This window comes from Globicephala melas, chromosome 11 (assembly GCF_963455315.2).
Source record: "Globicephala melas chromosome 11, mGloMel1.2, whole genome shotgun sequence".
NCBI classification, from domain to species: Eukaryota; Metazoa; Chordata; class Mammalia; order Artiodactyla; family Delphinidae; genus Globicephala; species Globicephala melas.
The window spans coordinates 60872906-60895312 of record NC_083324.2 but is presented as its reverse complement, the minus strand read 5'-3'; the positions used below and the strand labels follow the sequence as shown (position 1 = coordinate 60895312).

Sequence of the window (22407 nt, the reverse complement as noted above, 5' to 3'; positions counted from 1 at the left end):
AGATATATATAAAAAGTAAAATATATAAAAATATATTTATAAAATATATAAAAAGTGAGATAAAGTATTTTATTTGAACATTTTTGGTACATTTCATAAATCTAAGAACCAAAAAAACAAATTTTTAGTCAAAATGTAATTGATCAGATTAAGCAATTAGAAAAGCAGTGCATGTTGAGCATAGTAAATCTTTGAGTAGAATCATAGTTTTTGGCCTCATGGGGAAAAAAGTCTAAAAAAGTATTGAATTATACCCTACGATGTGAAAAAAATAAGAAAATCTAACCAGTAGAATTGTGACATTATTGCTTTTCGTTATAAGCTTTGCTTTTTTCTTTGCACACAGAAGTGAAATTACATCTTAGGTCGAGAATGAGTTACTGTTGAATGCCAAGTAATATGTACAGTGCTAGCAACTCATTTTTTTTCCAATTTTGTTCCAAAGTATAACCTTAAACAAGTTCAAAAAGAAAAAACATGTAGTGCTCACCATCCTAATAAAAAGAAGAAAACATTTTCATATTTCCATGTTCTTTTCTGAGAGAGACAAAGGTGTTTTAAAAATCTGTGACTATGCTTTAGGCAATCTGCATGCTCTCTGTGACAACAGTAGCAATGACGTAATTGAAGGATGGAGCCACTTTAAAATATTGCACTTCATGTTAATCACTCAAATACCAACCTGACTCCCATGTGAGGCAACACAATTGTATATAGGGAGTGGATAGGAGTCAGGTAAACATTAGCAGCCCTGAGAGTACTAAAATATATATATATTTTTTGGAATTTGGGGGCTTCACAATGCAGAACCCGCTTTTCTATCAGCTGTATTTATTCTTTAATTATCAGTAAGAAAAAACACATGCAGAACTAGATTAATTACTAGATCATTTTAAAAAACATAAGTGTCACAGATTAGAAAAATGGCTCCAATGATATCTCCCCACCCATGTGCTCCTCTACAACGCCCCTCCCCAGTCAAGAGGTGGCATGGATCCCCTCCCTTTGAAACTGGATGGCTTTGTAACTACATCAACTAATATGGTATGGAAAAGTGATGCTAGAAAATTTATAAGGCTTGGCTATGAAAGGCATACCATGTTTGCTTGTCTCTTGCAACACTCACGTTTGCAACTCTAAATCACCATGTGATATCCTAACTAGCCTATCTGGGTGAAAGGACTCCTGTAACCCCACGAAATGGGAACTGCGGTCTTGTAAATTTCACCAGGCTCCTCTCTGGCCGATGGCAGAGGGCAACTCCTCTAGGATATAGGGGATGAGACTCGCAGAAGATGAAATTACCTTGCCAAGGACACTGTGCCTTATAAGCAAAAGAATTCCGGGGCTCTCCCCAAAAGCTCTCCACACCAGTTCTTCCACTTTCTCTCTCCTTCAGTCACGCTCACACACACACACACACACACACACACACACACACACACACACACTCAACATCTCTGCCAAATTATCCCCTTCCTTGCCTCTTCACACACCCATCCCCCTCAAAAAGAGCAGAACAAGAAAAAGAAGCCGGGGGCGCTCAGGGGCAGAAGCTACTGTCTCCTGCACCTCATCCATGTAAATCTAAGTCTTAAACTTCAATCCAGTAAATGTGTTTTCATTACCGATAAAGCATTAATTGCATCACCACTAAAAGGAGGGCAAGGAAAAGTTTACACATTCCTTCCTGCTTACACTGTGCTTGGGCCATATTTTTAAGTGTTAGACTGATTGGTAAATAATTTTTACAGCCTTTTATGTATATTTCTTTCTACTTTACAGAGAAAATCTATTTCTGCCCCTTGCTGATGTGGCCAGACTTGGGACCCACCCATTCCAAAAGTTAAAAGTTAATGAGACAGAGAGCAAATATTTATAACTGAGACTTTGTATACGACAGACATAAACATACAGTGTCTTGTACTTTTCATGTATTCTTATTTTTAAATAAATGGTATTCACTTTAATCACTCGTGTGAATGAACGTGTTTAAAACCAAATGGCTACATTAAAGATAATGGAAAACTCTAGCTCACCTTCAAAAATTATTGTATTTATAATGATTTAAAAGGCTCATTACGGAGAGCCACATTCCAAAGTTGCAGTAAACCCATCGAGTTTTTATAAACACATTTTCTTTCTACTCTTACTGCTGTTCGCTCCACTGAAGTGAGGGGCTATGTGGACTCATTTCAAATGTCCTTAGATTATATGTCACTCTAAGGAAACCCTTTTTCCAGATAAGTTGTAAAGAACATGTATTTTTTAATGGCAAGTATTTTATCATTTCTGGCCATTTAGATTATAGGTGTGGGATCCTGTTTTATATGGCACCCTGCTACTGTGGAACTTTTCTTTCAGCTGCTTTAGTTAGAAAAGCTGTTGCCAAACAAAACAGTAGGAGGGAAGCTGTAAAAACGTTTTGAAATGCTAAAAAAAGAAATAAGTGAGCAAGCAGCAATCTAAACATAAACCGGAGGACTCTTCCCATGACCCGCGTTTAAGGGAAAGAAACAGAAGAAGATGCAGAGAATTAACAGAATACCAATTTCGAGCCACATTCAGGATCTTTAGAAGGATTAGAAATTATTCAGAAAATTACATGTAAGCTGGTGCACTAAAATCGTTCTGTCACAAATCTCAGACATTATTCTGAGCTAGACGAGCCTGGTGTCATGACATTTTCTCCAAAAATGAGAGGTCATAGAACCTGGAAAAGAATACGTTTATGTATAACTGAATCACTTTGCTGTCCACCTGAAAATAATACAACGTTGTAAATCAACAATACTTCAATAAAAAATCAATTATTTTTTTTTAAAAAATGAAAGGTTATAATATAAAAGTTCAAATTACCATTATGAGTTAGTTCTGTTGATTTAAGGCCTTTTTCATTAGCAACAGAACAATGAAATTGGTAGTTACATAATGAGATAACCTCCAACCACAACAATAGAAAAGTCTCACTCAGGCAAGCTCAGTGAAATCTAGAATCCAAACACCACTATAGAAAAACAAATTGTAAAACATGGGATGCTCTCAAGACTGTTCTTTGAAAAACCCTTGATGTGCTATGTAATATGTGACCAGTATAACTTTGGAAGTTCAATTTGATATTATCTTTGATCCAGGCACACTGCTCTTTTACAGATATGTGATTTATTTAAAACACTCCTTTTTCTTTTTTTTTTTTTTTTGACTTGGAATGCATGTAACCAGATGAGTATTAAAAGTGAAATATATAACATATTCCTTAGTATTTGAAGGATGAGTACCTTTATTTTCTTTTTTTTTCCGAGCCAATATTTAAACTAAACACATACTTCAATCTTTAAGAAAAAGGCTGTTTATCCCAGAGAAGGTAACTAACCTGCATGGAACCCGGAATAAGTCAGTCAGTTGTCTGTCGGTCAGGTATACGCTCAGATAACACTGATGAGCCTGGTTGGGGCCAGGTGCTCTGGACTCTGGGCATCCACAGACAGGGACCCATTCATGGGCTTTATTGCCCTAAACCCTCCCAGGCTGCAGGCTTCATTGCTGGGATTCCCAAGGTTCAAGGAGGTTAAGTCACTTACTCCAGCTCCAGACAGAGTGTAGACAGAACACAGAACAGAGGTACCTCTGCCCTGCCACAGCTGTCCTCACGAGCTTGTGGGGAATTCCGTCAGTTATTCAATAATACTTTGAGCCTAGGCCGAGTTCATTACATCTCAATAGATTAAGTCAATGAATCATGTTATTTTATAGTCCCATCAAATGTATCTACTTCCTGTGAGGCCAGAAGGCATTTTCCTATTACTGCTCACAGAGGGACGGCCTTCCCTTTGTTTTGTCCCTTTTTTCTTTTAAGTAGCTGTTCAAGGAGAAGAGTGGCTCTCTGCAAGGGGCTCTAGTCTCGTCCTTTGAAATGTCCCGGGGTGTGTCCTAGATCAGACTGAATCCATCAAACAATTCCAGTACTGTGGAATAAGAGAATTTCCTGAGCATCACTGTGGTAAAGAGGCGTATTTTGTAGGCAGCTTCACAAAACCATTGGGAAATAAAAGTATCTTGAAAAGGACTAGGAAAATATAAAATGTGAAATATAACTTTGGCTGGTCATCATTAATGTTACCTGTCCTCCTTCCTAAACTTTACTCTGAAATTACACCAGCATATCCAGTTTCTCTCCAACAATAATCAAATATGTGAAAAGAGCATTAACTAAATCAAATAAAGAGGCAATGTCATGAAGACTTAAAGATGATAAAGGGTCTCACATGACAGCTAGTAAAATAATAGTAGCTCACATTTTACAAAATGACAAGTCAAAGAAATACATCTAGTCTCATCAAGCTGTTTGTGTCTTCCTAAGGAAAATATTTGTGGCCTTCATAACACAAGACCAAATACATGATCAAAAAGTAAGAGTCACTTGTCCATGCCAGAAAATTGAGCCATGTTATTATGGTTTCAGGCTGATGGATTCATTATTCATGTCACGATATTTATTGAGCACCTACTTACTGCACCAAGCACTGGGGATACAAGTGATGAACAAGAGAGACACGGTCACTACCTCCATAACTCTCAGAGTCTGGGAAGCAGATCATCAGACAATATTTATAAAAAATATATAGGATTATATACAGTGGCAACTGGGATGAAGAAAAGTGATAGTTTGTTTTGAGGAGGAATCAAAGTAGCCCTGATATTTGAATACTGACTCTGTGAAAAGTGATGTATTACTAATACTATTAATCCTTTTGTGGTTTCTGTTGTTTCCAACACCTTGTAATTAAAAGGGCTTTAATGTTTTAAGCCTTCTTACACCATCTTGCTATAACTGCAGGGCAGTGTAGAAACTGAGATGTACATAAATGAATATAGAAAAAGTGCTGTATAGCTACAGAGTCAGGATGTAAGGAGGAACAAGAGGCAGTTTGGCTTGCCAGGAGCTTCTGCAAAAGGATGTAGGGCCAGGTAAAGAGACCTTGAACCCCAGGCCAGGTTTCCAGACTTTTTTAACAGGGAGAAGGAAGGTTCTAAAGAACTGAGGTTGTGAGTTTGGGGAGGCTAGTATTTCTGGGAGATTATCTTAGAAGCAATAGGCAAAATACATAAGGAAGCGAGAAACAGTGCTTAGGAATCTCATTGAAGGGACTATCTCAATAATTATTCCATAAGTGTATGGATTACTAATACATCCATGGGATTGAAGAGAAGAGACTCAGGAATAGGCTCTCCTGAGGAGGAAGAATTTTTGTAACTGACCAGTAACTGGTCAGTAACTGACCAGATATAAAAGACTTTTGAGAATTCAAATTCAAGATTCCCTAAGGAACAGTTAGGCTATGAGCAAAAAGTAGGATCAACAATGATGAGTCTGACTTTGAACCTGCTGAGTTTCAGGTGCTAATGGCATGTCTGGCTGAAACTTATCAGAGAGGACAGGACTGGAAATATAGAATTGTCATCCGCTCAGAAGCAACTTTTGATTTTGGAAGGGTTGGCAAAGAGGAAAGCACAGGCAGAGAAAATTACTAAAGAATCTCAAGGGAACCTTAAACTTGGTGGTGGGGAAATGATTGTCAGAGGTGACAAAAAGAGCAATGGAGGGGGATAAGTGAAGGAGGATTATAGAGGAAACCAAGGGAATCAGATGAAGAAGTAATCAGTGAAGTTAAGTGCTGGGCAGAGACTGAAAGATCCAAGGAATGAGAACAGGGTCCAAGGAATCCAGGGATCCAGGGAATGAGAATTGGATTGGGAAAGGAGTGGGGGGGTGTCACTGTTTGCTAATTATTAATCACGTTTCAAAGATCAGGGCCAAGTCTCAGAAGTACTGATTGCTGCCATATGCCAGACAACTCTGGATAAGGCTCTATCCTCTTCAAGAGAAGATTCTGGATGACTACCTTTGCCTTGTCTTTGATGAATACATATATTTTCATCAATATATATGAATATATAAAACCCTCTAGCAAATATAAGCATTAAAAAAAAGAGAGCATGTCTACATTTCTCACTGCTTAAAATAGGATTATAATGGGGAAGGTATCAGGCAACACTCAGCATTACTTCCTTGTAACAGACAAAAAAGATAAATCACCTGGAGATACTCAGATCACTCATAAAGTCAGTAAAATGTTAAATGGAGGACAGGACCCTAAACTGCTATTAAGAGTCTTAGCCTCTACTCATTATATCAGACCATACCCTCTTGCAGGTTTAGGATGGAGTTCCAAATAACTTTTTTGTTTGTTTTTTGTTTTTTGTTTTTGCGGTACGCGGGCCTCTCACTGTTGTGGCCTCTCCCATTGTGGAGCACAGGCTCCAGATGCGCAGGCTCAGCGGCCATGGCTCACGGGCCCAGCCGCTCCGCTGCATGTGGGATCTTCCCGGACCGGGGCACGAACCCGTGTCCCCTGCATCGGCAGGCGGACTCTCAACCACTGAGCCACCAGGGAAGCCCCAAAATAACTTTTTAACAACTAAGTCCAAATAACTTTTTAGGACTTAATTTATATATTTCATTAAAGAGGTTTTTCTTTAATTGTATCTTAATGCATGGGCTAATAATTACTAATTTGCTATGCTCTTACAAAATATATCAGGCTAATATCACAATGTATATCACACTGTTCACTAAATCTTGTCAATGTTGAATTAAGAATCTAGTTAAGGAATTATGGATTTGCATACCTGTGGTATCCATCGGGAAGACACAAAGCTTGTCACTTCTATTACAGGCAAGCCAGTTTGGGAAAGTTGATTGATAAATTCAATTTTTATATCTGTAGGAACTATAATCTAAGAAAACATTAAGAATTATAAGTAATTTGCATAAGTTATTTATTGAAGCATAAACAGAAAATTAATTCCTAACTGAAAGCAAATACTATTTAAGATTTATAAATTCAAGTAGCAACTAAGAACAAATGTAATCATCTAACATATGAAATCCATATGTCTTTAGACTCAATAAATATTTAGATTTAACATTTTTTAAAAACTGTGTAAAATTAATATCAAGTTACCTTTTCATTCTGCAATCCATCTCTAGGTCCAACTTCTACTATTTTCACATATTCAGGGAGTCCAGATGGCTGGGATGATTCCTAAAATTAAAAATACAAGACAAGAAAAAGAGATAACAGATCATCAAACTTGTTTACTTGAAAAGTCAAACAATTTCACTTTGTTGGATTAAGTTCTCAGCCTGGAAAGTTAAGAAAGGTAAGAAATTGATATAATGATATAATCCAAATACCAAGTTTATGTTATTAGCAACATGAGGTCATTTTTTTTTTTTACAACCCAGTGATATTCAGTCTAATTATGATTAAAATCCAAAAGATGAATTTCAAAGATAAAACTGCGGAGAAGGTGACTTACTCAGGATCTAAAGAGACAATCTGCTGAGTAATTCTATGCGTGATGATAAACGTACCACTGTTAGAGTTCATTAAGAAATTAGATCTTTGTATTAACAGACTTCTACCAGCCACAATCATCCAGCTGCCATACCCTGAACTTGCCAAGTGTGAATTCAGTTTTCTGGCCTGTGTCAGAGAATAAGATGTGTTGTTTATTTCTTGTCTGTGTCACACAGCACAACCCGCACCTAAACGCAGCTTCCTAAAGGACAAACTCCCCCCAGGAGGACCTAATCCTTGATATTCCCCTCTGTTCCTAAACTAAGTATTATGGTCACATCATGTTTAGAAGGACACTAGTTTGAAACAGGAAAAATGGAAACTGACTTTCTCAACTTCATATTGCAGTTAAAATCGGCAGTAGGCTACATCTTTCCAGACTGGACAAACATAACCTCCTGGTATCTCTGAGCCCAGTTAAGTGTGGGTAACCAATCATCAAGGTCTTCTAATGGATAGCTGATGGAACTGACCCAGATCAGCATGACCTGTACTTCAAAGTTATTTTTTTGTCTTGCCTTTCATAAAGGATGATGACTCTGGGCTGACCAGTTTGCATTGTCTCACTCTGTCCTTGTAATAACCACAGGCATACACCGATAAAGTGGCTATTTTGGATGCACAACCCAGTTCGTTTCCATCACACAGCACAATGCTCCCTGCCCTTTCTAGGGTCCATAGCTGTTACCTGGTTTTATTAGCATTCTGTGTTAATTAACTCAGCAAAGGAACCCAGATGATCTCTGTTACAATGTTTATATACCACCCTCCACAATTTCCATGAAATCAGGCAATTCAATAAGCAAAAATTAACTGAGAAGGAAAAGAATTCTCATCTCTGCATCTCCTGAGCAGGCTGTGAGGCATGCAGTTGGGAGGGTGGAGGTTTGAGCGAGGACACATGGGGTCCCCCAGCTTTAGGCTCAGTTTTGGATGACAATCATGAAATCATGCATTATTTACAGGGTGGCCATCATTTCAACCAGGCAATAAGACAGAGGGATGGCATGGGAAGGCAGAGTAAAAAAGAGAAGCTCACTCCTCTTTCTTATTACCTCCAGTCCTAAAATTGCAGGGATGAAAAAACAAAAACAAAACTAGGCAATCTTAAGCCATGTGGTCTCATTATCGCTGATTGTTTCCTGAAACTCATTTTCAATTAGCAATTAGCTAATTAGCTTGGAGCAATTAGCTTGGAGGATACATGGATGAAGAATACTACTTTATTAAACAGCAGTGTTTAACCCCAAAAAAGGAACATAGTGTTTTTTAAGGTAATAAGAATATGCTGAGTACAATTAAAGAGCTTGGGACCTTCCTTCGCATCACTGGTATAGCTGGCAGAAGCAACAATCTGAAGAAATTAAAGTGTAATCTCCTACTAATTATAGCCATTTAAGTCAAAGCAGAATATGTGCATACTTGATATTATTTTACATTTCTTCTTGAATCTAACACTCCCATTTTGTCTTCTAGTCATGGATCTGTATTCCCTCTATCTGAATACCCAAGAAATCAGAAAAAAGTTATAATGTGTTCAGTAAGTTCAAAGAGTAACAAGTTTCCCTTTAAACAGCATATAAATAAATATATAAATAAAGTCAATACGTAATTGTTGAGTATGTGTGATGTGAGAGCCCTATCTTGGTATTTTCAGTGTCATTCTGGGCATTGCTATCTCTGTATTGACGTTTCTAAGCAACTTCAGTTTTACATAAATAATGCAATGCCTACTGAGCAAATCCACCTAAATGTTGTAGAAGCACATAATTTTCAATGATGCAAAACTGATCTCATGATTTCTCTGCCTCATTCCTCTCCTCAGATATTCTCCCACCACCTACTATCCGATTCCATCTCTCTTACCACTTACATCTAATTGGTACCTAATTGGTATTTTTATTACTGGTTCTATTTTGGCATATACCCAACACCCAACACTTAGCTTGTACTTAATAATTGTTTGTTGATTGTATTAGTGAATCTCTTTTGTCACTGGCTGTATTTAAATTGTCTTCCTTTTCTACTTAGTCTATTGCTGTAGCTTCCTAAGTATTCTCCCTAATTTTGTTTTTCCATGATTAAAATGCTTCAGAATGTACAAGTCACCTTTGGAGAGATCTATCAACCTAAGGTAAAAGATGATTCCTGACTAGCCTCTCACCTTCTACCACACTCTACTTCATGCATCCTGTGATTTTAGTCATATTAAAGTCATGTCCTGCTCACTTTCACGACTGTAGACATGAAGTTGCTATTGGTTGGAAATAGCTTCTATCTGTGGGGAAAATTTTCCACCAAAACCATTTCTCTTCTTCACAGACACAGGACTGGACCTCATTTCTCCCCTAAGAGTTACGTTTGAACAAGTTCCAGTTGATGGAACATCAACGTGAATGCTATGTACCGCTTTTAGGCTTGGCCCATGAAAATATCCCATGCACATGCCTCAATGCTCTTTCCCCTCTAGCCAGCTTGATGCAGATGAGTATGGCAGACTTGGAAGCTGATAAAGATAAAAAAAAAATTGAAGGAATCTACACCAGAATCACTGCTTTAATAAGAATTCCATGCCTATAAGAAACAATTATCTTGTCCCTCATAGAGATGAAAATAGATGTCAACTCTCTTACACCATTGAGGGTATAGGTATATCTTTTATAGCTCCTAATTGTGAAATGTTATGAAGGGTCTGAAATTTTACCCTACTTCCAAGCTAACAAGTGAGCCTGCCATGGATGCTGGTGGAAGGCACAAGACTCATTGGTCAGAGAAGGAAAAAAAGGCTTATCACTTACAGCAACAGCAGTAGCTAGAAAATCAGGATTTGTGCTGGTTCCCCAAGCCCCAATTCCCAGGAAAAAAAGAGGACCATACAATGCTTGCCCAGACAATGGGTTACATTACAGGAAAGGAACCCCAAGCACAGGAACCTTGAACCTTTGCTAATGGGCAGTACGCATATCGTTCCTTGGTGACATATACACTGTGTTTATCATGCTTGACCATGAGTATGCCTGCCTTTGATCTGAGAGAAAGACACTTCCCCTTGGCTCCAGAAGGAGACACTAGTTCTATCATTCAAAACTATTTTGCATTTAAAAAATCCTTGAAAAGAGAGTCTGGAACAAAGGTAATTATGCCTCTGCTTGCAAGAAATACAATAAACTTATGCAGAATTATTTCCCAATAATATCCACTCTTCATTTTTACACCATCCTGGTTTATGGCAAATTTTCCCACTAGTAAACCACTCTGTTGGCCCCTCTGATTAACTAACAGAGGCTGGAACCAAATCCACTCATTTTTATCTCAGAAAACATTTAATTAAGACTACTCTCAACAGACCTTCAAGGAGCAGGAGAAGGCCAACCTGCAATATTGACTTCTGCCATGCCACTCCTCCCCAGGGTCCTGGATCCAACCAGTGGAACGAATCCTATACTGTAGTGGCCTCTGCATCAGAAGCTCAGCGTTGTTTACTTTGTGCCTATTTTATGATGGTGGATGTGTTACCATGTTCAATGCTATGATTTATCCAGGCAGCAACAGTGACAATATAGGTGATGGAGGCTTGATCCGCAGCGTGATTCCAGTGTGCCTCATCAGAGTATGGGCTTCAGATGATCCACCAGCAGCCATAATTTATTGCCATAATTCATAGCCTCCCCCAAAAGGTGTCTTTAACATCTTAGTCTACAGTTTCCCAAATGGCAGACAAATAAGCTAGGCCAATGACCCCAACCCAAGAGTCAATAAAAACATGGCAATGGCCTCAAGTTCTGTTGGGCAAGTAGAGCAATCACATCCCCTTTCAGTTCTGCATGGCGGCTGGAGAGGTTTTACAACTGCAGGAGCCCAGTGGTCATCATCAGATTTCAGTTCGGCCAAAACATCATCCAACCAGGCTAAGAAAAGCACCGTGAAGAGAAGGGCCCCCACTGAGCCGGTAGCTTTGTTCCAGGCAGTGGAACAGGCAACAGAGGGCAAGGGTTACTTTTTGTGGGTAAAGCTGAGATTGCACTGGGGACAGGCCAACCACTTTCTCGAATATACAATTTCCATTTGATTAGTGTGGCCTGTTGAAAATGTCCAACCTCGTTAGTCATTGACTCCAAGTTGACCCCCCAAAACGGAAATAGGGGCCAGAGAGTCACAACGGCCTCCCTAACTCAGGTGTCCAGTTTCAAAAAGAGCTCCAAGGCAAGCCAACAGCTGATTTTTAAAAGAGACTTGGATGGCTGTGTCATGGCAGTAAGGGATCCACAACACCCCAAAGTGCCACCAGGTAGAGGCTGCCTGACTTTGACAGAAGCTCAAATTTGCAAAATCACCAGTCACAGAGACTTAGAGATCAAAGAGGTCAGAAGGATTTGGGGACCCCCAAAGTTATGTTCACTTCACTACATACAGCTCTTCCCATTGAGACGATACCCTCTGGCACTTATGGGACAGAGAATTACAATCACAACACACATCAGTTTTTAATATACATTCAGACACGCAAGCAACAACAGGCGAGTGTACTGGCCATGAAGGCCTCACCCACAAGGCTGCGTCAGGTCCCCTTTCCCACTGAGAACACTGCCCAACCCCATCAATTGAATCAGGACTCCCACCCCCATGGGACTGATAGGATGGTGACTTGGATGGCTTTATCAGACAGAACCAGGAAGGTTAGAGTCCTTGCTCTCCCCACCATTCCCCAGCACACTCAGATGGATGATCTCCATGCACCAGGAATCATTTTTTTCCTTAAATAGCTGAAGGAGGAAGGTTGGGAAAGATGAGGGGATGCAGAAGGGAGCAATCAGCACAACAGCTGCCCACTGCCTCAATCCAATGAACTTGCAATGTCTTTGGTCCACACAAAGCCCTGTATCAGGCAGCAAAAATCATCATTCCTGATGCCATCTATTTTAACCTTGGGAACCCCTGGCCTTAGCTTCCATAGCTGTGTTTGTTTCCAGCAGGATCACTGGTTTTTTTTCCCTCTGGCTGTCAAGGGCTAAACTTGTACATGCTCCATTGTCAAGATACCATCTCTTAAGTCTTCACCCAGTTACAATACAAGGACTAAGGGAGTCTTGCAAGGTAGCAAGGGTGACTCTGAAATTCATCTACAATTCTTTGGGTCCTTTCTCATTCTCTAGTGGGTTGCTTTTCAGCACCTTATACATAACCTGGGGCAGGAGTACCCCACAAACTAGTCAATGACTCATCTATGGCTCCTCACATAGGAGTTTGTCCATCCCAGTGAAATCTCCCCAAAGTTTCTGTATAGCAGCCAAGACTCACAGCAGACCTTTTGCTGCCATCTCTAGTTGTATTAAGTTACGGAGGACAGACTGCTGGATGGGCTAAGAAGGTCCAGCTACTGTTATTCCTTATTAGAAGCATTAATTATCCCATTTTATCTCCTCCCAACTCAACCAATCAAAGTTCTTATGATTCACCTGGCTTCTTCCAATAATGTTGGCCAAATTTCTTCCTTCTGCACTCCCAGTAATTTTTTTTTTTTTTTTTTTTTTTTGGGTACACGGGCCTCTCACTGTTGTGGCCTCTCCCGTTGTGGAGCACAGGCTCCGGACGCACAGACTCAGCGGCCATGGCTCACAGGCCCAGCCGCTCCGCTGCATGTGGGATCTTCCCGGACCGGGGCACGAACCCGTGTCCCCTGCATCGGCAGGCAGACTCTCAACCACTGCACTACCAGGGAAGCCCAACTCCCAGTAATTATTGATGGACAGAGAGAAAAGAACCTTCAGCCCACCCAGGACTCATCTTAGTGCTACTTTTCACAATGGATGGACCTGAGGCTGACCAGTAGATCTCCAAGGAAGTTTCCCATCTCTGAGAAGAGTTAGGACAACCAGGGCACCACTCGGCCTTTGAACCTACTTCCCTGAAATCAGACAGCAACCATCTTTCCCAATTCCTCATCTTTAATAGACAGTAAAGCAGAGGACCATTCATTGCTCAGTTGACTAAAATCTGGGCAGCATGTTTGTTACCCATACCCATGGACTTCCCTCAAATCCCTTTAACCATCTGAAAAGCCCTCATTCTCCCTTTTCCAGGAAGTGTCTCTCTCAACATTCCATCTTCATCAACAAAACTGTCCAACCTGTGAAGGGCTGAGATTTTATCCTACATACTAAGTAATAAGTAACCCTGCCACAGTGTTCTGGATGCTGGCAGAAGATATGCGACTCTTGAATCAGAGACAAGAGGCTTTACTACTCGCCTTAATAGCAGTAGCCAGAGGACCAATAGCTCTTGTACCAGTTCCCTGAGCATTGCAGGGACGGTGCTTGGGGAACCTGACCATTTCATAAGGGGCAACAAGCACGTCTGCCCTTTGCTTCGAAAGGACACCCTACTATCAACCAAGGCCATCTGCTACACAAACACCTTGAAAAGATATTTCCAAAGGAACTAGTAGAATATGCAGAAATGTGAGACACCCATGAAGAATCATTTCTCAACACTATGATTACCTTAATTACTGTCCTCAATCAAAATGCTTACTCACTAACCAAGATTCAATCTGTCATCTACTCAAGACTTTTCTGACCTCCCAATATAGAATTAAGTACAGTTGACCCTTGAACAACACAAGGGTTAAGGGCGCCAGCCCTCTGTGCAGTCAAAAATCTGTGTGTAACTTACAGTCAGCCTTCCATGTATACCCAACTCCCTCCCTTCCACGGTTCCTCCCTACCTGTTGTTCCACACCTGCAGATTCAACCAACCGCACGTCCCATCAGGTAGCACTGCAGAATTTACTTTTGAAAAAAGCCCACATATAAGTGGAACCCCACAGTTCAGACCCTGTTGTTCAAGAGTCAACCATAGTTTCATTTCTATGACCCAATAACACTTTGTAGAGGCTTATTTTAAAATAAATCTGTAATTACTTCTTTGCCTGCCTGTTTGCCATTTTTCATTTTAAACTTTCAGGATGGACATATACTAAGCGCTTAATTAACACTGTTTGTTGAATGAATGAACAAATTCACATCTAAAATTTAGAAAAGCAAGGTTTACCTTTCATTTATATTGAATACTACACTTATTAGCCAGCATTATTATAGTTATTGGATACATGGAAATGATCCAACCACACAAAAAAATCTCTGTCCATAACAAGATTACGTTTTAGTGGCACAGGGATGTGTGTGTTACCTTCTGGGAAGGGGGTCACTGGGGACGTGGCACTGTTCTTATACATTGCATATATAAGAGTTGATGAATGACTTATAAGTTCCAAGGAATTGCAATCTAGTTTGCAGAAGTGAGCATCCTTAAACAGGTTTTTGGTCTAAATTTATTTTTATGGCAATAAAATCCCTGTTACTGAGTTCACTTTATCCTGTTTAATGTGGAGTAGTGTATGATACTAGTGAACAACAAAAGGTGTATTATCCAGAATGAGGGTTTCAAAAAGCCAAGTTACATGGCTGAATGTATGCCCACATCTGGCATCAGATTTCTAATGGTTCACTTTCACAGGGTAACAACCAAAGCAATACTATCTTGCATTTATATGTTGCTTTATTATTCCAAAGCACTTTTCTATCTACATTTCATCTGTGGAGCTACTCTGTGGGGTAGGCAGACTGAAACAGAGATTAAATGACTTTCTAAGGTTACCTAACTATGGTCCCTGGCTCCTATTCTAGTTTTCTTTAGGATGAGGTTAAATACATCACCAACTATTGAAAAAGCTTTGGTTGAAAAAGTAATAATGAACCATTCTTTCATGCAGAACATAAATGGGCTGCTTTAACACACATTTTTCAATCTTACATAAAATTAAATGGAAGGCATACTTTGATGGGAATTTCTCTGAAATATTTAGGGGGTGTGTGTGTATGTTATTATATTATATATGTTTTCTATGCATTATATAATACATATACACATATGTATGTGTGTATATGCATAGTTTCCCATAATGGGTGGCTTCTATATATACAATCAACCCTCCAGGTGGTGACAGATATGATGCCTCATTATTCACTCTACAAGCACAACTTCTTTTTCCCTAGGAAAATGATACCATCCACAGTAGAAATTTCTAAACAGAATTTTATATGTTCTACTCATTCATTTCTTGAGGAGTAATTCTATGTGTAAAAAAAGTCTTTATGGATATTGAAATACCCTGTTTCATAGCCAGTATTCCCCTGGAGAACTGCTACAATGACCAAATGAAATGCTCCCACTACACAGATGAAATGTCTGAATCAGGAAACTGCATGATTTTCTTTTGAAATTAAATTGGACTTTTTAGGGGGCGTTAGATTTCCACTTTTCCAAAAGAATCTCATTTTGCCATCTCATCTGACATATGCACATAGTGCATCTTGCAGTAATGGTAAACCATCCACATTGTGCTATTTGTTATTTCTTAGATATTAATTTATCTTTTAATGAAACATAGTCAGAAACACATAAAGCATTATCACAGGAACCTTGGTTCTCTGGAGCAGTCTAAAGATGGTTCTCTCCCTGGGTGCCTTTCTGGGATGAAGGGCTGAATCAACAAAGCTGATATCTGAAACCTTTCTTTCAGAATAGCTGTGCCCCAAGGTCAATTCAAAGGCAATCTCTGACAGTTTAAGAAGAATTTATTTGTAGCCAAGTGAAAATAAATTTATAATAGACGACTAAGTCAAACTCCATGAACAACACATCTTATTTTCCTGAATCAAAAGGTTAAAGGAAGGTATCCACTTACCTTTTAGCAATTATTGGACAGCCAGAAAGAAAATGTGCACTACTTCATTCCTAAATGCATTTCGTCAATGTTTTAACAGAGATTAAAAGCAAGTTCTAAAATGTGAACAATCCTCTGTATGTATGTGTACTAATATTTGTTCTTGGCACCAGATGGAAAATTAGTACTGAGTGTTAGTGTAGATATATAACATGATTAAATATGAATTCCCTCTAGAAATATATAAATTTTTTGAACACTTAAATAAATATAAAATCACCCAAAATTATTTATTAAAATAAAAAATAAGGCTGTTAACATCTGTGCCACATAATTCGCTTCCTAATTAAATAAATTCCATTTTTAAATGTGTCGAGAAATAAATGTATACATATGTATTTAATAATCATCCATTAATTATTGTTTTAATACAAAAAAACTGCATTTTAAATAAGATAGTGTATAAGAGCTGAAAATAGAGAATATTAAAATAGATTTTGTAAACAGTTTACGAAATGTAGATAGTAATAGAATAAGAGAAACAAAAGTAAGATGAAGCACACGTAAGAAGAAACAAATTGAAGAAATCAAGAATAGCAATTTTTAATGAGAGAATTCAATAAACCATCCTATAGAAGCATTAACATAAACTTGAAAGTTCAAAAGAGAAAAACTTCCATGTATTGACAGAGCACAAGACCCCCGCATATCTAGTTTTATTGACATTATTTACTTTCAAGAAATATCATTATTTATTCCTTTATTCAAGGCAACTTAAGAATTGAAAAAAATAAACTATGGAAAAATCTATAGATTTTTCATGACTATTATCAGTATTACTTAATTGAAGTTTAGGATAGTAATAAAAGTGTTAATTAGAAAATCAAAAGAAAATGTTTGACTTGAAATACTTGAAGTATGAAGTTTCCTTTTCCTCAAGGTCTTCACTAATAAAATTTTTATGAAACCACTAAGGTTACTTTGCTTTTTGCAAACACAGAAGCAGTAAAATTGATTGAAAATATATGGATATTTTTGGAAAGGCTGAATCTCCGAGGATAAAATGCAGTATGTCATATAAGATACCAAGTTTCATCATGGAAATATTTTTAGAATAAATTTCTGAAAACAGTGGTTTAAAATAAAAATGCAACTAACTATATTAAGCTAGTTATACAAGCAGCATGACCTTATAACCACAAAGGTAAAAAAAACACTACTGGGATATATAATTTTGTCAGAGTTTTAGAGTTTATACTCCCAAGTGGTACAGCAATGCTTCTGCTGGGGAAGCTTGGCTTATTATTTGGTTAGGAAGACACCATTCATTGTTCTAAATAGTTATTTAAATTTGGGTTGTTATTATTAACAACAAGCCATTATATTGCTTTACATGACTTTTTTTATTTATGCCATGTTGGTTGTATAACAATAACAAAACGAGAAATCATGTCATAGATATACCATGAGTTTTCAGCTTTATAATGCTCTGCATTAATTTCAATAACCCTATTCAGCCATCCACAGAATCCATTCAGACTCTGAATAAAATTTTTCAGATCTTAATGAAGCCCCTTCATCACAACACTCCCTTACATAATATGTATTTTCTGATTGGCAAAAATCAATTGGAATGCATGAGTATTTGCATGGTTATATATATACACTAGCACCAAAACAGATGATCTAAATAATAAAGTGTGGTGCCTTACACCTCATGATGTGTAAACAGTCTTTGATATTTGATGAACTGTTGTGTGCTAAAGGTGGCAGAATAAGAGGTGGATGAGATACTACCATATGTTAGTGAAGATAGGTGAAGTCTGTATCTTTGGAAATTTTTATTTCTATTATTAATGGACGTTCTGCTCAGATACCCCTTTCAGGACTGAGACATTCCCAGAAGCTAGAGGTTTGGCAGCCGATGCCATTTCACTGAGCCCTGTGTCAGGAATTGCCCTCAACTAAAGAAATCCACCTTACCCCAAGTCATGTCCCCTCTCCATGATCATCCACTGAGTGGTTGATGCAGGGACATAATAGCCCAGCTCCTTTGCCTGAGGGAGTACAACTCACCTTAGGAGAGGCCTGTGGGATGGACTCAGGCCTCCCTCTGCTGGTCCTACAGCTCTTACTTCCCCACAGGTACCGAATCAAGGGCAACAACTTCCTGAACGCAAATCTTTATCCGAGACTGTTTCCTGGGAACTAGACCTAAGGAAATTGGTGCCAGAAGTGAACGGAGGAAGCAGTCTCTAAAATGGGATTTGGGAGCTACCTTGCTGGTTATTTTCAGTTGGTTCTCATCCATGAAGTAGTTTTGACATGAACACTCCCTGGAAACCTGCGGCAATGTTTAAAGATTATTAAAAGACGCACTGCTGGGGGTAGTTTTGCCCCACAGAGGACATCTGGCAATGTCTGGAGACACGTTTGATTGTCACAATCACTGGGCACTGCTGGCAACTAGCGGGTAGAGATCAGGGAATACCGATAGAACCGTTACAGTGCACAAGACTGGCCTCCAGAACAGAAGTATCCTGCCTGAAATGTCTTCAGATCCAGGCATGCTGATCTATACAATTGAAATACACCAAGGATGTAGTTGACCAGTTAGCTGAGGTTAGCTGCCTCCATAAAAAGTCCCTTGCCTGGTTTCCGTATCTGAACCAATTTTCAGACCAAAACCCAACTGCCTGAAGAAAAAGCCAGATTCCCAGATCCTGTACTGCTACAGCAACTATTTACGGTAATCCATCTAATGTTTCCCAAAGGGACCTACAGCCACTTACTTGAGTAAATGAACACTGTGTGAAGGGGATACCAAACATTACAGTCTCCTGCACACAGGGCCCAAGTTGACATTGATACTCGGGACCCAAAGTGTCATTATGCTCCCTTGTTAGAATGGGGAGTAGAAGGACCACATAATATATGGAGGCCTGGTCCCCTACGTCCCCATGGTCATTTCCAGTCCCTGAATATATAGTTGGAATAGACGTATTTGATAGTTGGAACATCCTGAACCATTCATTCCTTGACCTTATAAGACCTATCACGGGAGTTGTTTTTGTCATTATCATAAGGGCAAGTGGAAGCCTCTGAAAATGTTCATTCCTCCCATTCAGCCAAGACAGGATGGAAGGGAGGGAGGAAGGGAGGAAGGAAAAGGGGGCGGGGGAGGGGGAGAGGAAAAAAGAGAAGAAAAGAGAAAGAAAAAAGGAAAGGAAAGAAAAGAAAAGAAAAAAGAAAAATAAAGGAGAAAAAGGAAAAAAGAAAAAAAAAGCATTTTGTGAGATCTTGGAGAAATGGCAGAGATTATTGCCATCCTCAAGTATTTAAAGAAAAGGATGCAGACGTGATGACCCCATCATAAGTCCATTTATTTTTCCAGCTTTATTGAGGTTTAATTGCCAAAATTTTAAGACACTTAAAGTACATATTGTGATGATTTGCTATACTTACACATTGTGAAAGGATTTCCTCCATCAAGTTAACATCCATCACCTCACATATTTACTCACTTTTTTTGGTAAGAATATTTAAGTTCTACCCTCTTAGAAAATTTCCATTACATAACACAGTGTTACCAACTACAGTCACCATGTTATACATTACACATTAGATTTTCAGACAGTATTCATCTTATAACTGAAAATTTCTATGCTTTACCAACCTCTCCTTATTTCCCCCACCCTCTAGCCCCTAGCAACCACTTTCCTGCTCTCTGATAAACCCCCTTTAATCACCAGTACAGTGGACTACCAAACTCAACCCCAATTGTAGCTTCTGTGCCAGTAGTGTTATCTTTGCAAAAACAAATTAACACTGCCTCAGGTACAGGTATGTAGCCACTGTTCGGGATAGTGCATTGTTTTCTATAACTGATGGAAAGGAGACCATAAATAATTTCCATTTGTTTGGGACAAACCACATTAGACGTTTATATAATTTTCCCAGGGCTATAATAACTCTCCTACCATCTGGCATATTTCAAGGGGTCTAAACTATCTGGACATTCTGCAGAACATCACGCCATTCCACGACATCAATGAAGAGTTAATCAAAATTCTAACAGTATGAAAGGCTACTCAGTGTGCATTAAGAAATTGTAAAAGTAATTCAGGGGTCTTTGGGGTTGTTTTTTACTGCAGGCATCCAAAAGCAAACAAAACAAAATAAAAATGACTGCAATACTCAATACAGAACTCAAAGCATCAAACAGCCTGATGAATACCATAGAAAACCCACCTCCATAGAACATTGTATTAGCCAAAAATGTCAGGACTGAATATGACCACTCCTCCATTTCAGACTCAGAGTGGAAAAGAGTATATCAAACATGGCAGTTTCTCACAATGGGTCCTGGTACGGGCTCCTGGCTTTGCAGTATAGCCACCTCCCGCAGTATCTCCGATCCAGGTACATACCATCAGTTAGATACTACTGTCCAGGTAGGGACCACTATCTAGCTCCAGACATCCACTATTATCAATGATTGAACCCAGCACCCAAGACAAAAATCTATTTGCCATCCCTGGTGTGATGGAAATGTTCTTCTCACCACTATGTACTTCCTTCACTCCTCTATGAAATGGAGATCATAATAGCTATAAAGAGTTGTGGCAAAGCCAAGCTTAGTGCTGTACCTGTAATAGCCATTAGACTCATCAGAGGTACAGGCAATCATTTTTTGTTCATTGATTCACTCACTTAATTTTGATTGGACACTTAACATATGCAAGATCCTATGCCAGAACTTGGTCAAAGAAAAGAAAGTTCATTTTGGGATGGAGATCAAATTTAAAAAGTGTTACTCTAGTAAAGACATTTCTAAAATAAAGCCTTACTTACTCTAGTAGCTTTGTTTCTAACACCACTACTGAAGCAAATCTCAGAAGTCCCTTAAAAATGAAGGTGTAGTAAGCCAGCCAGAGTGGTGGCGAAAAAATCCTGGAGAAAAACCACCTGGCTCCAACTTGTCCTGATGCTCAGACCTGAGAAAATCACTGAATTACTTGTCCTCATTCTCCTCTGTTTAAAGTGGGAAGTTGACTCTCCTCTGAGCCAAATGGCACTTGGCCCTTTGTTCTGTGAAAATTAAATGAGGGTGTGAATGTAAAGCATTTCCCACAGTGCTTGGTGAGGGGTTAACACCCGATCCATGTTTATCTTTTGCCTTTCTTAAGGCTAATTTGAAGACAGAGAAAGTACTTCTAATATTTTGAAAGGTAGGATAGCTTAAAATTATTCCATTTAGCATTTTAAAATGGACCTACTTTGCTTAAAATGTGCAATGAAAGGATTCATGGTTGATAGCAGAGCAGATTACCTTATACAACCCGAATAATACATGGAAATTACTCAAGGTCTTTGCAGCAAGGAGCTCCAAACACTTTGGAGACATTATCCCATTCTGGAGCCCGCCAACAATTTTCTCCACCTCCAGTGTGGACACCACCAGCTCCACCCATCCTGTTCCACTTGGCAATGTCAACCTCAGTTTGAACCTTTAAGAGGCAACAGAGGGGCACTCACTTCATCATGAGGGTAAATAAGTGTTCATATTCAAAACCTGGCAGCATGATGCCATAAACGAGCATGGCGGTCACAGCTATTTACTTGTTGGAAATGTTTTTATGGAAAAAATACAAATTTAAAAGGCAAATTAAATACATGAATACTTCTGATTGGCATCACATCCTCAGAGGCAAGAGTACCCCAAAAACTCTCTATCCTCTTCACAAGCTAGATTTTAATTTTTTCTTTCACCCCAGGGAGATTCATTTCAACTTCAAAGAGTAGTTTGGGGGTATAGGAGATCTACATTTTTTTTAATGTAGATCTTTTTGTGCAATCAGGGCTGACAGATGGATGGTTAGACATTCATACCACAGCACAAGGTTTAAGTGGACCCACACCCTTGTGCAAAAGAGACTTCACAATGCCTTAAAGTAACTCAATTACTCATTTTGTCATTATTCTTGGAGGACACTGATTACTCTAAATGTCACTAAAGCTAATGGAATGGAAAAGCTTCTTGACCTCAAAATCTGTCAGAATTTTCAGAAACCATACCATTTGGGACATTCAAAATATGAAATAAACTGTGAAAAACTAAAGCAGTGGAGTGGGACTTTAGACAGTTTTGTAAAAGTTATGCCAAGGGAGGCATGGAGCCCAGGCAGGGGCCCTACTTGTTCAAGTCCAAGAATACTTATGTCGAAACCTAAGACTAAAGTTAATTCTCCTGCAACC

General features: G+C 38.9%; 1 protein-coding gene across 3 annotated transcripts in view; it reads right to left on the bottom strand.

The window, feature by feature from the left end:
- The window catches only part of HMGCLL1 (3-hydroxy-3-methylglutaryl-CoA lyase like 1), a 144320-nt gene that overhangs the window by 86320 nt on the left and 35593 nt on the right, over window positions 1-22407 (bottom strand). For all 3 annotated transcript variants that reach the window (XM_060307579.1, XM_030840994.2, XM_060307580.2), the window contains 2 exons: window positions 7026-7106; window positions 6691-6798 (listed from right to left, as the gene is read on the bottom strand). In XM_060307579.1, coding sequence (XP_060163562.1) covers window positions 6691-6798; window positions 7026-7106 — 189 coding nt within the window. The remainder of the gene's footprint in view (window positions 1-6690; window positions 6799-7025; window positions 7107-22407) is intronic.